This window comes from Rhincodon typus, chromosome 25 (genome assembly GCF_021869965.1).
Source record: "Rhincodon typus isolate 14 chromosome 25, sRhiTyp1.1, whole genome shotgun sequence".
NCBI lineage: Eukaryota > Metazoa > Chordata > Chondrichthyes > Orectolobiformes > Rhincodontidae > Rhincodon > Rhincodon typus.
Window position 1 is genome coordinate 16,753,862 of NC_063356.1, and position 16,780 is coordinate 16,770,641.

General features: G+C 39.7%; 1 protein-coding gene across 6 annotated transcripts in view; it reads left to right on the forward strand.

Annotated features, from left to right (window-relative positions):
• Positions 1-16,780, forward strand: part of LOC109927162 (6-phosphofructo-2-kinase/fructose-2,6-bisphosphatase 2) — a 66,876-nt gene that overhangs the window by 32,461 nt on the left and 17,635 nt on the right. For all 6 annotated transcript variants that reach the window (XM_048611995.1, XM_048611994.1, XM_048611998.1 and 3 more), the window contains 6 exons: positions 293-500; positions 997-1,143; positions 1,489-1,593; positions 7,370-7,499; positions 10,830-10,892; positions 16,151-16,215. In XM_048611995.1, the coding sequence (XP_048467952.1) occupies positions 293-500; positions 997-1,143; positions 1,489-1,593; positions 7,370-7,499; positions 10,830-10,892; positions 16,151-16,215 (718 nt within the window). The remainder of the gene's footprint in view (positions 1-292; positions 501-996; positions 1,144-1,488; positions 1,594-7,369; positions 7,500-10,829; positions 10,893-16,150; positions 16,216-16,780) is intronic.

The window sequence follows — 16,780 nt, forward strand, 5'->3', positions numbered from 1 at the left end:
TGATGACCCTCAGGTCAAACTCACCATCAGTTGTCCCTGTCATGAGAAAGCTGCCTTATGCCCTCTAGGACTATGGTGACTTTACCTTTACTTTATTCAGTTACCTGTGAAGCAGTTTGCTATGATGATTTAACACCATTTACATCTACTTTGTTTTATGCTTTTCTATGTTGTTTATTCAACTCTTTTTAGCTTTCACTTAATTTACCTGGAGAAACTGAAAGTGAAAATTTATTTGGACTGCTGATGTTAATTAATGTGTAATGTCTATGATTATGCTTTCTTAACTTAGGGATTTATCCTTCATTAAAGTAATTAATGTTGGTCGACGATTTCTAGTGAACAGAGTCCAGGATTATATTCAAAGTAAGATAGTTTATTACTTGATGAACATTCATGTCTATCCACGTACTATCTACCTGAGCCGGCATGGAGAGAGTGAATACAACAGAGTTGGGAGGCTTGGCGGTGATGCAGGGTTATCGTGCCAAGGAAAACAGGTACAAAAAAGTGTTTTATTTAAATGGTCTGATTTATTTAATAAAATGCATGGAAGTGATGCACTGTTCTCAACAGAATTATAGTTAGGTTCACACACCGGAAACAACATTAATCTTTTTCTACAATAAAACAATGCGGACGGTAGAAATCTGAAACAAAGACAGAAGTTACTGGAGAAACTCGGCAGTTCTGACAGCATCTGTGGAGAGATAGCAGAGTTAATATTTTGGGTCCAGCGACCCTCCTTCTGAACTTCTGAAGAAGGATCATTGAACCTGAAACATTAACTAATCTCTTTCTATTGTATTCCTTTTGCAAACTTGAAGTTTGCCTTTTGCAAGCTGAAGTAACTAACTGGGGTTGATAAATAACAGTTAAGACAGATTAATCATGTGCGAGTAAATTTTAAGAATTGATTGGCATTGTATTTGAAAAAAGTCTTTTAAACAAATTGTACTTATTAGTAAGTATTAATTTTTTGATTTTCTTTCACAGTATGCTGAAGCCTTGCGTAAGTTTGTTGAAGAGCAGAAAATTCCTGACCTGAAAGTTTGGACCAGTCAGCTAAAGCGAACAATTCAAACAGCAGAAGCCCTGGGAGTTCCTTATGAACAGTGGAAAATTCTCAATGAGCTTGATGCAGTAAGTACAAAATAAATGTAACTTTAAGTCATTTTATTAAGTGATTCTTTTTCATTTAATACATAAATGAAATTGAAAATGAATTGAAAGGAAAATTGTTTTTTAACTGCAGCTGTAAGTTCCAATAATTTTTTTTAAGAAGTACCTTTTACAGTCACGTTTCTACTGTACTTACCCATTCTGCATTGGAGTAAAAAAAAAAGCGGTTACATGCATTGAACTTTAATTACAAAATCAGTTTAAAGTTTATCTTTACATTTTGGAAGCTGTGGAAATGCTTTTGTATTATATATTAGTTTCATGGTTTGGTGTCTGCAAATAAATGTGCTTCACTTCACTTTGAAGGGTGTTTGTGAAGAATTGACTTACAGTGAAATTCAGGACAGTTATCCAGAAGAATTTGCTCTGAGAGACCAGGACAAATACCATTACCGCTACCCAGGTGGAGAGGTATGTGAGAAGGGATTATTTTCTACATTCAACATTTTGTAAGTTGGAGTAATAGGAATTATAGCATCAATACTATTCAGTGCTAAGTTGACTCCTATCCCTTAAGAGTGGGTTACTAAATATAAGGAGCAAGGACATCTTGTGACAAACATATAAAACATTAGATAGGTCACAGATGGAATACTGTGTGTAGTTCTGGTCAGCACACTATTGGAAGGACGTGATTGCATTAGAGAGAGAGTGCAGAGGAGATTCACCAGACTGTTCCCTGGAATGAAAGATCTCAGGTTTGAGGATAAACTGGATGGGCTGGGTTTGTTTCTGTTGGAGCCGAGGAGGCTGAGGCGGGGGGATCTGTATGAGACTTTAGACAGAGTAGATAATGAGAATCTCTAACCCCAATGCAGATGTGTCTAAGACCAGAGGACATAAGTCTAAGGTGAAGGGCAAGTTGTTTAAAGAAGACCTGAGAAAACACTTTTTTTCACCAAGAGTGTGGAAGAAGTATGGAATGGAATTCTGAGATAGCGACCTAGATCTAGCATTGCTTACAAAGCATGTGGCTGCAGACTCCTGTGACATGAATGGAAAGATGGTCATATTGTTGAACTTATGACAAGTAAATACATTTAAGACAATTAGCTTTGGTTTCAATTCAGGTCAGAAAACACAAGAATTGAGTTCAGAAACAGGTTCTTACAGTTCAGTTTGGACAACACCGGAGCTTAATTCAGAAGCAAATTTTAGTTCCACTCCGAGTAGGAGTTTCTCAGTTTGGTTCCAAGGAGCCAGTCACCCCACAGAAGTGTCTGGTTTGTAAAACTGCCTTGGAGAGTTTGGATAGAAATCTTCAAGTTATTGGAACTGAGAAAGTTTAGGCTGTCAGATTTGTGAAGAGTTCAAGCTAGCAGACTGGGAAAGAAATCATGAAATTCTCTCTAAAGCCCATGGGAAAGAGCCTGGAAGGAGTCAGTTTAGGAAAAACCCAAAGATTGAAATGTAGTGTAATACACTCACCTTTTGAGTATTTTGAGCTGTTTCTGCTTTTGTATTAGACCAGCTATAAAACTCATCACTAGATGGCAATATAAGCACAAGTTGAATTAAAATCAGAGAGCTTTTTATAATAAGTACTTGAGAATGGAGAAGGTAAACCCAACATCTTCCTTTTCTATGGGTACTGCCTGATCCACTGTTATCTCCACTGTTATCCCCATGCAGATGGCCTCAAGGCCCTCCGCTTCTTCCTGTCCCGCAGGCCCGACCAGTCCCCCTCCACTGATACCCTCATCCGCTTAGCCGAACTCGTCCTCACACTCAACAACTTCTCTTTCAATTCCTCCCACTTCCTACAGACAAAGGGGGTAGCCATGGGTACCCGCATGGGCCCAAGCTACGCCTGCCTCTTTGTAGGTTACGTGGAACAATCCCTCTTCCGTACCTACACCGGCCCTAAACCCCACCTCTTCCTCCGTTACATTGATGACTGTATCGGCGCTGCCTCGTGCTCCCACGAGGAGCTCGAACAGTTCATACACTTCACTAACACCTTCCACCCCAACCTTAAGTTTACCTGGACCATCTCTAACACCTCTCTCCCCTTCCTGGACCTCTCTGTCTCCATATCGGGCAACCACCTAGAAACCGATATTCATTTCAAGCCCACCGACTCCCACAGCTACCTAGAATACTCCTCCTCCCACCCACCTTCCTGCAAAAATGCTATCCCCTATTCCCAATTCCTTCGCCTCCGCCGCATCTGCTCCCAGGATGAGGCATTCCACTCCCGTACATCTCAGTTGTCCTCGTTTTTCAAGGACCGTAACTTCCCCTCCTCGGTGGTCGAGAACGCCCTCAACCGTGTCTCCCACATCTCCTGCACCTCATCCCTCACACCCCGTCCACGCAATAAAAACCAAAAAAGAATCCCCCTCGTCCTCACGTACCACCCCACCAACCTCCGGATCCAACGCATCATCCTCCGACACTTCCGCCATCTGCAATCCGACCCCACCACCAAAGACATCTTTCCCTCCCCACCCTTATCTGCTTTCCGGAGGGACAACTCTCTCCGTGACTCCCTTGTCCGCTCCACACTCCCCTCCAGCTCCACCACACCCGGCACTTTTCCCTGCAACCGCAGGAAGTGCTACACCTGCCCCCATACCTCCTCCCTCACCCCCATCCCAGGCCCCAAGAAGACTTTCCACATCAAGCAGATGTTCACCTGCACATCTGCCAATGTGGTATATTGCATCCGCTGTACCCGGTGTGGCTTCCTCTACATCGGGGAAACCAAGCGGAGACTCGGGGACCGCTTTGCAGAACACCTACGCTCGGTCCGCAACAAACAACTGCACCTCCCAGTCGCGAACCATTTCAACTCCCCCTCCCATTCCTCAGACGACATGTCCATCCTGGGCCTCCTGCAGTGCCACAACGATGCCACCCGAAGGTTGCAGGAACAGCAACTCATATTCCGCTTGGGAACCCTGCAGCCCAATGGTATCAATGTGGATTTCACAAGTTTCAAAATCTCCCCTCCCCCCACCGCATCCCAAAACCAGTCCAGCTCGTCCCTGCCTCCCTAACCTGTTCTTCCTCCCACCTATCCCCTCCTCCCACCTCAAGCCGCACCTCCATCTCCTACCGACCAACCTCATCCCGCCCCCTTGACCTGTCCGTCCTCCCTGGACTGACCTATCCCCTTCCTAACTCCCTACCTACACTCACCTTTCCTGGCTCCATCCCCGCCTCTTCGACCTGTTTGTTTCCTCTCCACCTATCCTCTCCTCTATCCCTCTTCTATCCGCCTCCCACTCTCTCCCTATTTATTTCAAAACCCTCTTCCCCTCCCCCTTTTCTGATGAACGGTCTAGGCCCGAAACGTCAGCCTCTCTGCTCCTATGATGCTGCTTGGCCTGCTGTGTTCATCCAGCCCTGCACCTTGTTGTCTCGGATTCTCCAGCATCTGCAGTTCCTACTATCTCCAGCATTTGTTGTTTTTGGTATCTTCGTTTTACTACACTGTATTGTGTTTTTTTTTCATAAACATATTTCAGCAGGCCCTCAGTTATTGCAGTTTATTCAGCATTAAGATTTGATTTTTCTCATTCAGCAACTTGTTATATTCAGTCTCAAACGCTGTCACATTGTATTTGCTGTAGGTCATCAACTTTCCACATTGAATTCTCCTCTTGTAGTTGTCTGCATTAAAACTACAACTGCAGTAGTTTTAAAACTAAGCTAGTTGATCTCCCATGATGTTACTTGGACAGAGTTGAGGCCACGTGAAGTCTTCAAGGATGTCAAGTTTGATGCTGAGAACAATTAGGCCAGATTACACGGGTGTAATTCAATCTGCATTCTGAAGTACTTGTTTATTTTCCTTTCCGTTAAAATTTTCTGCATTACCCCTCTTTACAAAGAGTGTAATTGGAATCATGGAGAAGTACACCATGGAAACAGACCTTTTCGTTCCAACTCGTCCATGCTGATCAGATATCCTAAATTCATCTAGTCCCATTTGCCAGCATTTGGCCCATATCCCTCAACCCTTCCAATTCATATACCCATCCAGGTGCCTTTTAAATATTGTAATTGTACCAGCCTCCACCACTTCCTCTGGCAGCTCATTCCATACACGCACTACCCTCTGCGTGAAAAAGTTGCCCCTTATTTCCTTTTAAATCTTTCTCCTCTCACCTTAAACCTATACCCTCTAATTTTGGACTCCCCCACCCTGGGGAAAAGAACTTATCTATTTACCCTATCCATGCCCCTCATGATTTTATATACCTCTATAAGGTCACCCCTCAGTTTTCGACACTCCAGCGAAAATAGCCCCAGTCTATTCAGGAACAAAAACAAAGTTGCTGGAAAAGCTCAGCAGGTCTGACAGCATCTGTGGAGGAGAAAACAGAGTTAACGTTTCAGGTCTGGTGACCCTTCCTCAGAATAGCCCCAGTCTATTCAGCCTCTCCCTATAGCTCAAACCTTCTAACCCTGGCAACATCCTTGTAACTATTTTCTGAACCCTTTCAAGTTTCACAAAATCCTTCCTACAGCAGAGAGACCAGAATTGAAAGCAGTATTTCAACAGTGGCCTAACCAATGCCCTATACACTCGCAACGTGATGTCCCAACTCCTATACTCAATGCACTGACAAATAAAGGCAAGCATACTAAATGTCTTCTTCATTATCCTATCTACCTGCGACTCCACTTTCAAGGAACTATGAACCTGCATTCCGAGGTCTCTTTGTTTAGCAACACTCCCCAGGATCTTATCATTAAGTGTATAAGTCCTGCCCAGGTTTGCCTTTCCAAAATGCAGCACCTCACATTTGTCCAAATTAAACTCCATCAGCCACTCCTCGGCCCATTGGCCCATCAGATCAAGATCTCATTGCACTCTGAGGTAACCTACTTTGCTGTCCACTACACCTCCAATTTTGGTGTCATCTGCAAACTTAGTAACCATACCTCCTATGTTCACATCCAAATCATTTATATAAACGACGAAAAGCAGTGGGCCCAGCACCAATCCTTGTGACACACCACTGGTCACAGGCCCCCCCCATCTGAAAAGCAACCTTCCACCACCAGCCTCTGTCTTCTACCTTTTGAACCGGTTTTCTATCCATATGGCTAGTTCTCCCTGTATTCCATGTGATATAACCTTGCTAAACAGGTCGAATCTTGTTGAATGCCTTATTGAAGTTCATATAGATCATGTCCACTGCTTTGCCCTCATCAATCCTCTTCATTACTTCTTCAAAAACTTCAATAAAGTTAGTGAGACACTATTTCCCACACACAAAGCAATGTTGACTATCCCAAATCAGTCCTTGCCTTTACAAATATATGTAAATCCTGTCTTTCAGGATTCCCTCCAATAGCTTCCCCACCACTGACATCAAGCTCACCGGTCTAGAGTTCCCTGGCTTTTCCTTACCACCTTTCTTAAATAGTGGCATCACATTAGTCAACTTCCAGTCTTCCAGCACCTAATTATTCCATTGTAAATGTAGGCATACAAAATTGCTATAGAAAATTGGCAGGTAATGTACGTTTAATATTTTTATAATTAACCCTTTTTTTAAAATCAACCTGTTTAGAGATGTTATTACACATCTCTGTGGCAGGTAAGACTTCATCTCAGGCCTCCTGGTGCAGTGGTAGGGATTCTATCACTCTGCCACGAGAGGGTGCACCAATATTAGAAGTTAACTATCAGCATGCAAATCATAATTGCTTTTTGGTTTAATCCGTGGACTGTACCTGATTTTAAAAATCTGTCATCAGTGGAACTAGACCGGTATTAATCACAATGTCCATCAGATGTTAAAAAGAGCATCTTGCTATGCTTTGTTATGTGATCAATTTTGACAGCTTCAATAAGGAAAATATTAGATGTTAATGTTGTAGCAGTTGTGAGACATTTGCATTTTTCACATCTAAACCATTCACAGAGCATTGATTTTTTTCTTTCTGTTTAGGATTTTCTAAATTCTCAAAGTATATACAGGGGTTCCCAATTTATGATTATCGGACTTAACAAGCTCTCTTTGTACCTACCAATGTGATCCAATACAGCGGTATAATTTTACACACTTGACGTACGAATTGCTACTTGACAGTGGTACTGCATTGTGCTCTGACCTGCATACAAATCAATTTGCGAACAGAATCCATTCGCAAATTGGACATAGCCTGTATTTGGAGATATGTACCACAATGTTTCCTTTTTAGTAACACATCTACTTGTGTTTAGTCCTACCAGGATTTGGTCCAGCGGGTGGAGCCTGTCATCATGGAGCTAGAGAGACAGGGAAATGTTCTTGTTATTGCACACCAGGCTGTCATGCGGTGCCTTATCGCTTACTTTATGGATAAGGGAGCAGGTACAGTGAAAAGAAAGTGAACAGTATTATACCTTTCAGACTTTTCCTTTCCCTTCTCCATTTTTGTTTTCTGCTTAATTTTCCTAACGTTCATACGCAACAAGACACACTTTCCTGAATATTGACTGTCATTCTTCATTTATAAACCTTGACAGTGAGTATTAATACCATGTTGATGAACTGTAAAGGCTCGCGGATGAACTCACCATGGACATACACTTTTCAGCTGAACATACACTTTCCAGCTGATTTCATTTAATGATGAGAAATGAGAACTTAAATACCCCTCACCTCTGCATCCCTGAGACCTTTTGTTGCATTTACTATCAATACTCTGACTGAGATCAACTCTTGTTTACTTTGTTTTCAACATTTTCTCTCCTCTCCTGAAATGTTCACTCTGCTGGAATGTCATTTCACAGGTACCTCTACCACTTGCACAAATGGGCATTACGGATGTAAGCGTAGCCTGTGAGTGTCAGCAACTTATTTGACCAGTTGCTTTTAGAACAGAACACACAGCAATCAGAAATTGTGACTTTGATTAATTTTTCCACGCCAAAACAAGAGCGTTGTGATCAGTTGTAGTCCCACTGTTGCCAAGATCAGCTAACTCCACACAGACAGTAGATTTTACCTGCATTTTCCTCTACGTACTGGATGAACTTGCTGAGCTCTACCACTGTCTTGACAGAACTGAAATTATAATTTATTTATTTATGCAAACTTTCTTTAAGTAGCTAGTTAGGATGACATGACATTCAATTTAGCAAACGTTATTGAAATGAACCCTGAAGAATTAATATTTCTCCTGGAAAGTAAGATTGAAAAGCCCAAACTATGTATAAAGCATTCATTGCTATTATTTGAATGAGTAAAACATATTCAGCCCTTTTAAAGAGATATGGGTCAATTGAAATTGCCCAGAATCCAAGATAGTATAAAAAGAGAAAGATTCCAACATTTAGGTAAGAAACAGGAGCTGGAGTAGGCCATTTGGCTCTTGAAGCTTCCCCATCATTTAATAGGAACATGATTGATCTTCTACTTTAACTCTACTTTCTTGCACCACTATCTAAAACTCTATTGGTGTCCATCATGAGGATCCAGGGCAATTTGACAAATTGGATCCAAAATTAGCGTAGTGGCAGAAAACAGTGTATGATGGTCAAAAGGTTGTTTTTTGGACTGGAAGCCTGTGACCAGTGGTGTGTACCACAGGGTTCGGTGCTCAGTCTCTTGCTTTTGGTAGTGTATATTAATGGTCTTGACATGAATGTAGGAAATTAGATCAGTACGTTTGCTGATGATATGAAACTTGGTGTAACTAACAAAGAGGAAAGACTGCAGGACAGTACAGATGGGTTGATCAAATAGTTCAATGGAATTGAATTCTGAAATGGGTGAGGTGATGCATTTTGTTTCTTCCTATCTTGACTCCATGTTTTCTCCCTTCAATCAGTCTCTTTCCACTTATCCTAAGACCAGAAAACATTGGAGCATAAGTAAGCCATTCAGCCCATCATGCCCTCTCCACCATTCAATGAGATTGTGGCTGATCTAATAATTCTCAACTCCAATTTTATGCCTTATCCCCATGATACTTGATTTCCTTAATGATCAGAAATGTTTCTTGAATTTACTTAACAACCCAAAATCAACAACCCTCTTTGGTGAATAATTCCATAGATTTACCTGCCTGTTGAGGAGAAAAATAAACTCTTCATCCTTGTTTTAAATGGGCGACTTTTTACTCTGAGATTATGCCCTCTGGTCCAAGACTCTCCCACAAATGGAAACAGTCTCTTCACATTAACCCTATCAAGCCCTTAAGAATCCTATTGTTTCAGTAAGGTTTTTTAATCATTCTCATATGAGTACAAGCCCAATCTACTCAACCTCTCTTCATAAGAAAATCACTCCACCCACGTGAACTTTCTCGGAATTGCCTCCGATGCCAGTATATTTATTCCTGGGCAAGGGGACCAAAATTATTTACAGTATATCAGCTGTGTTCACACCAGTGCTTTGTATTGTTTTAGCAAGACCCCCTCTATTTATACTCCATTGCATTTGAAATAAAGACCAACATTCCATTTTTCTTTCCCATTACCTACTATGCTCCAGGTTATTGTGATTCTTGCACTAGACCCCCCAAATCCCTCTATGCTACAGCTTTCTGCAGCCTTTACTCATTTAAATAATGTTCAGCATCTCTATTATTTTTCCCATCATTGAACTGCAACTAATTTCTTTCAACAAAAACGGAGATATTGAACCCTGACCATGCAGCATATGCTAGGCTATTTGTTTAATGTTAAAACTTTAGGGTTTACTGATTTTGTTTTTACAAAGCTGGTTTAGCTCCAATTCACTCTGGACTGCTGTTACTCCAAAAAAGTTTGCAGACACCATGACTCCAGCTAAACAAGCCACCTGTTCTATTGCTGTATTTCTTCTATTATTTTCTGCTTAATAAACATGAGTTTGTTATCTTTATGAACTGCAGTCAGTAAAGTTCAGCATTTTATTATTTCCTTTGTATTTATTAACCCCTTAAATCAACAACACTCCAGCCTCTTAAGAGCCCTAGACATCAGAAATACAGTTGCATTTATTCCATTTAATCTACTAAAACACATGAACCACAAACAAGATGTTCATAGATATTGCCAATCTGCAACCTTGGTTTCTCTTATAAAGCAACAAAATAATGTTTATGTTTTGGATCTATGAGAACCAAGAAATTGCCAGTGTTTGAAACTTTTTGTACCATTATCTGGTATCATATGATTCATAGTATAAGTTAACATCCATTTTTATCACCTCTTGAAAACTGTCCTAAATCTAGTGAAGTTCATGAAATAAAAAAGCAATTGTAAGGGTCCTGCATGAAATGTGGTACAGAGGACTTAGCTGAGTATTTACTGAGTATGAATCTAATAGCAAAAAAATGCTTGAGTGTTTCAGTACAAAGTGAAGTAAAGATTGCAAGCTGATACAGAATCCACAATTTTCCTGTTTAGGGAAAGAGAAAATATGGAACGGGTACTTTGAGGTTGAAGTAACTTTGCATTGATAAAATATCACGCAAAGTTAAACAAAATCTATCAGTGAATGAAAGGCACGGTCAGTGACAAATATCGAAAGAGTCGTTCTCCTAACATTGCTAAAGTAGTTTTTTTAAAGTCACAAACAGATTTAGTACAGAACTGAGTAATGCTCGCTTTAATTCAGTGCCCCCATGTGTAACGATGATGGAAAAGAGTTTGTTGTGAACAGAATTAGCTTTTACGTCTTGTAATTTAAGATTTTCTGTTTTTGTTACAGATCAGTTGCCGTACCTGAAATGCCCTCTACATACTGTCTTAAAACTTACGCCTGTTGCCTATGGTCAGTAATGAAACTTATACTATCATTCAAATCTGTCTTAACAGTGAGCACAGGGAACGGTGGATCGGATGCTGAACTGGTTAAATTTGATTATATATAGATAGAATCCCTACAAGTGTGGAAACAGGCCCTTCAGCCCGACGAGCCCATGCCCACCTTCCAAACAGCATCCCACCCAGACCCATCTATCCTACTCTATCCCTGTAACACTACATTTCCCATGTTTAACGCACTTAACCTACACATCACTGAACACTCTGGGCAATTTAGCGTGACCAATCCACCTAGCCTGCACATCTTTGGACTGTGGTAGGAAACCGGAGCATCCAGCAGAAACCCACGCAGACACGGGGAGAATGTGCAAACTCCACACAGATAGTCGCCCAAGGGTGGAATCAAATCCGGGTCCCTGGTGCTAAGAAGCAACAGTGCTAACCACTGAGTGACTGTGCAGCTCGATTGCAGCTTTTGTCATCCTGGAATAACCATACTTCAATTTGTACTTCCAAAATAAATCCAAATCTTGAAGAATGAAGATACATTTGAAACATAATGTTACAAAGTGCTGATATCACCTTTCATACCATAGGAAGTTCATAACATAAATATTTCAGAAAGCAAATGATATATTGACTATGCTGAGAAAAGTCATACACTGTCAAATCGTCTTGTCTAGGACTCATCAAGACAGTTTGCAAGAATTAAAAATTAAAAGGGAAAACCAATTTTTATACTACATGAGGGAGAATGCTGATTGAGTGGCATGTGGACTCTGGTAGAGGTGTTGCCATGGAGAATTCTCCCATTAACGCTGATGGCTAACTGCCTAGCTCTACTTACATCTTAAATTGGGTAGATTGACTGATTAGTCAGGACATTGCTCAAAGAAAATGGACCAGTGAACAGCTGCCACCTATTTTGCTGAGCTGAAACAGGTGCTGTGCATGTATATGGTCTTTCTGTCTGCAATTTCTTAATATTTTCAGCAATTCTCAAGATTTGTACCAGCAAATGACTAAATGATTCTATGGAATTTTTTTAATGCCATTTATAGAGGAGATATCCCCATCAGTCAAGCCAATGCTCTGTTTCAACTTATTGCTGCCTGTGTTTTTGCTTTCAGACATGTATTACTGTAACAATGTTATTAAACTATGGAAACAGCACTTCTATGTTTTTCTATTCCAGAATTGGCCTACTTATCCTTAATTTGTAGTTTATTCTATTTCTTTCTTGGGCAAGATATTTGATTATAGTTTTGCACAGTACAGCTAAGAATGTACAATAATGTTTAACAAGTGTCATGCACTAAGTGAGACCCAACCAAATTTGAGAGCAGGGGAATATCATGAGTGGGGACCTAACATATCTACCAGAATTCATATTTCCAACTTCAATTCTGTTTTTATTTTGTTAAATTATGTTTCTCTTGCTTTCTCCTTTGCTATCCCTGTATCTCCAGTTATCTGTCCAGTTACCTACTGAGGACTACTTTCCGGCCTTTGTTATGAATGGAGGAGGGCAATGTTGCCCTCGTCCCACCGGGCCATGGGTCACAACAAAAAATAAAAATGCTTTTTCTGGTGATTAAGATGGCTAATTAAATACCTTATCTATATCAGATTTTAAACAACATGATCCAATAATCAGTTTTCTTAATCAATACAATTATGGGTTTATTATCAATTAAGCCTTATTCTTTAAAGTTACAGTAATTAATGAACATACATAATAGTATAAAAGCATAAATGCTTATACCTCTAAATATCCTAAAAAAAACACCCATTCTTTGCATGAAAATAAATGTTTTCTTTGGAAGAGTTTGGTTTTCTGAAAAAGAATTAGTCAATCGGTTATTGAAGACAAAAGCTAAAAGCATGGAAGGTGTCAAGAGTTTGTTGCTGTAACATTCTGACAGGTGTGGTGAAATGGCATGGATGCCTCTAACATTTTGCAGACACAACTAAAGGGAAAAAAATCTTGATGTTCCTTCAACCACTTTTTCAATTTACGCTAGGTTTCACCCCAAACTCAACTAAAGGGTTTTCTTTTAAGAAATTAGAGTTCAGCTGGGCAAGTTGTTCTTAGCAAATTTTCCTTCAACTCAGCTTGTACTTAGCAGGCTTCTTTCCAATAGAGCCAGATAAAAGCAAGAACCTTTCCAAAGCAGTCACTGTTCAAAACAGCCGCACCAGGCATCTGCAACAAGTAATTATCACCCGTAATGTGATGTCTATGAAGCCTTGTTAACAATAACCACCACAGTGAACTTCCAATTACTTCTTTTCAATTACTTCCATTCCAAGTACCTCCACAAAATCTGTTATAAACTCAGTTTCCACAATTCTTCAAAACTCAAGTTTAAATATTAAACATAATATTTTTGTAAAACCATCGCCAACACAATTCTATAACTAACTAATAGAACGTGTACAAGAGTACAAAGGGTGAAATTTGATTTATTTTTCCCTTTTCTAGAATCTATTCTTAACTTCCATTCAATTCCTTTAAGGTCAGGAACGTTTTAAATTGAAGAATCCTCATGCTCATCCCAAATCCTATCACGAATCATTGATTTTACAGCAAATTTAAAATAGCCAAGGAGACCTAATCATGGCCATAAAGTATTATTTTGGATGCTATGATTTGCAAACAAAAGTATTTATAGCTGCATTTACTGTCGCTGCAGCTGCAGGAGTGCACTTAGCTCACAAGCCACCTCAGTGCCTGTAGCATTATTGTCAGCGATGCTGCAGATAGCTGCCTGCATCAAAAAACAATGTTTTGGATGCTTTCCAATCGTTGCCTCACAGGCAACCCCTCGCCACCCTGCTCACTGTTTCACTCATCACCTTGTTTGTCACACCAGTCACCTTGCATTTGCTATCTCTCTTCTCAACCCTCTGACTGTTCTGCCCCAAATCCTTGAGACCTCATTTACTCACTGCTACTTCACTACCCAAGCGAGTGACAAAAGGGTGAGCAACTAGAGAACGTGACTGGTCAAAGCAGCACCAGCAGACTTACGACAATGATATCAGTGGCACTGACTGCCTATTCCATTATGGTGGCAGAAGATTGTGAGTATTTATATGAAAGGAAGAATGAGGAATGTGATTTTAAAGTTCTTATCCTGGTGTTCAAATCCTTTCATTGTCCCGTTGCTCTCCCTCTTTGCAACTTCTTCCAGCCCAACAACCTTTTGAGAATTTTGCATTCCTTTAATCTATTAAGTCTATCATTCATCCCCACTTCATTCATCCCATAGTGGGGCATGGTCATATCTTCAGATCTCTAGGGCTTTAAGCTCTAGCATTCCTTTTGCTTAAACTTTCTACCTCTCTCTTTTGCGTAACACTCTTTAATGCCTTTTGGTAGTTCCACTTTTTTCTTTCTTTGTTTAGTTCTCCATTTTTGTCTCCTTATGATTTTTGGCATGTTTTATTACATTGTAAGTGTTGTGTAGTAAGTTACTATTTACATTGGTAGACGTGGTGTGGGGAACTTCTAATCTGTCAAGGATGCCCATCCACATGGTGTAGCCATATATACCACTTCCTGGGAAAGGTCAAAAAAAGACCATGGCAAACCTTTATCCAGTTTAAGGAGCACCTGAAGGAATTTAATCTCCAACTCCCCGATACAAATCAGAAAAGTGGCAGGATACCGTAGCAAGCTATAAATCTTTCAAATCCCAAATAGCCTTCAACTTGTTCTCGAAATTGGAAATCTTGTTTCTGATGAAGTTGTTTCATCAGCTACTTTCTGAAGGACTGTTCTTAATCCTTAGTTACCAGTTGCTTTAATATTCCGTCGCAGAGAGTGAGAACTCTGAAAGTAAATTCTTCCTACCACTGGTTTGTTGAAGATTTTATTTGTTCCTGGGTTCCATTATCTGTCTCAAACAGCTGAATATAACCCAGTTTAATGTCACTCTTTAAAAAATTTTTCACTTTTTGAAAATTAACGTATGATTACTTCACTTTGCAGCCATTACAGTAATAAGGCAAATTAAAACCAAAGAACTGTGAATGCTGAAAATTTGAAACAAAAACATAAATTGTTGGAGAAACTCAGCAGATTTTATCTCCATGATCTCATTGAATGGCGGAACAGGCTCAAGGGGCTGAATGGCCTACTACTGTTCCCACGTTCGTATCTTTGGCAGCATCTTTGAGAAAAAAGAGTCAATGTTTCAAGTCCAGTGACCCTTCTGAACAGGGAGAATAGATTATACTAAATTAAAATATGAATATGTGGTTTGTACAATTATAGCTATTGCTGACCAACTGGCTTCTATAGCTTAATTGATCCATCGTACACAACGTGATAAGCATAAGACTGGATTCCTCATACATTAACATGGTAGAGAAAATAGTAAGTTATATGGCAGCCTTCAAACTTAAGGTTATAAACATTGCTGTAAGATGTGCTATCAGAGTGGTAACATTGGAATTTGATGTCAATGAGGAAAATCTTGAACACTGGCAAGTCTCAAAGGACAAACTGAAATCCCAAGCCAAGCAAGCCAAACTCCTGGACAGACGAGAAAAGTTGAGCCTTCCTACTGTCATTTAAACAGCTGATGTTCCAGAAGTAGAATGAATTGTTATAATCCAGAGCATTTGCATTTACACCATCAGATAACCAGACTTTTTGTTCAGTGAAAATTAGAATCCTATCAATTTCCCCATGTATGACCTCAAGATTTCTGACGATGGTTTATGAGATAACATCAGAGATAATGAGGCAGCTAAAACAGGTAAAGTGGATGGAGATAACATCGACGCTGTTGCAAACATATTTTGGCAATTCAGATTCAGCATTTTAAGGCTGCCAAATATATAAATAATATAAATTATAAAAGAACTCCAAACTTTGTAACAGTTGATTGATTCTTTTAGAAATTGCTTTTATAAATACCACTTCATAAAATCCACAAAACAGAACTTCCAGATACATTTTTCTTAAAAAATGTATTTGAAAAAATTACAGTACTTCCTGATCAGAGAACAAAATAGAGTAAAATGACACAGCATGTTAGAGTCAGGTTTTTTTGATTTTCCTTCGTTCACTGTAGATTTCAAACAGTAGATCAGGACTAATATAAGGAAAGTTTGATTTAATCTTGTTGCATTCAGATGCATTGTAGGTTCAGCAATCAGCATTTACAATTAAATGAAATCTTGGTGACTGAGTGTTCATGATATACTGCTTATAATTTCAGTGTTCATACTTAAGACTTTATTTTCTTTCAGGATGTAAAATGGAATCAGTTTACTTAAATGTAGAAGCAGTAAACACACATCGTGACCGGCCACTGGTAATGGTTCTTTGATTTTGACGAACTTTAATGTATTGTGTATTAAGTCTCAAATTACAATGCGAATGGTATTTTCTATATAATTATTCTTTTTTAAAACATATTATTCTCGGTGCAAAGATGTTGTTAGCAAATCTAGCACTGACTGCCCATCCCATGTTGCTCTTGAACAGTAGTTCTGCCTGGTAAAGTTGTTTGCAAGATGAAAAAGAAAACAGAAAATTTATGGCACAAATGCAAGCCATTCATAACTTCATGCCATTTTTGCCAAAAATAGATTACCTCGCCTTCTCCCACTTTCCAGCTCTAAAAGAGAGGTTATCAAGTTGGGTCTGGAATTTCAGAATTTTGATTCACTGATCAAAAGGGAATAACAATAGATGTTCAAACCAGTTAGTCTGTGCTTTGAAAGGTTTTGTTGCCTCCCTTAGATATTGGAATGTCCACTTTGCTCCTCAGCCCTGGAGAGATGGCGAGGTTCATAACATAAGAAAAAGGAGCAGGAGTAGGCTATCTAGCACCTCCAGTCTGCTCCGCCATTCAACAAGATCATAGCTGATCTTTT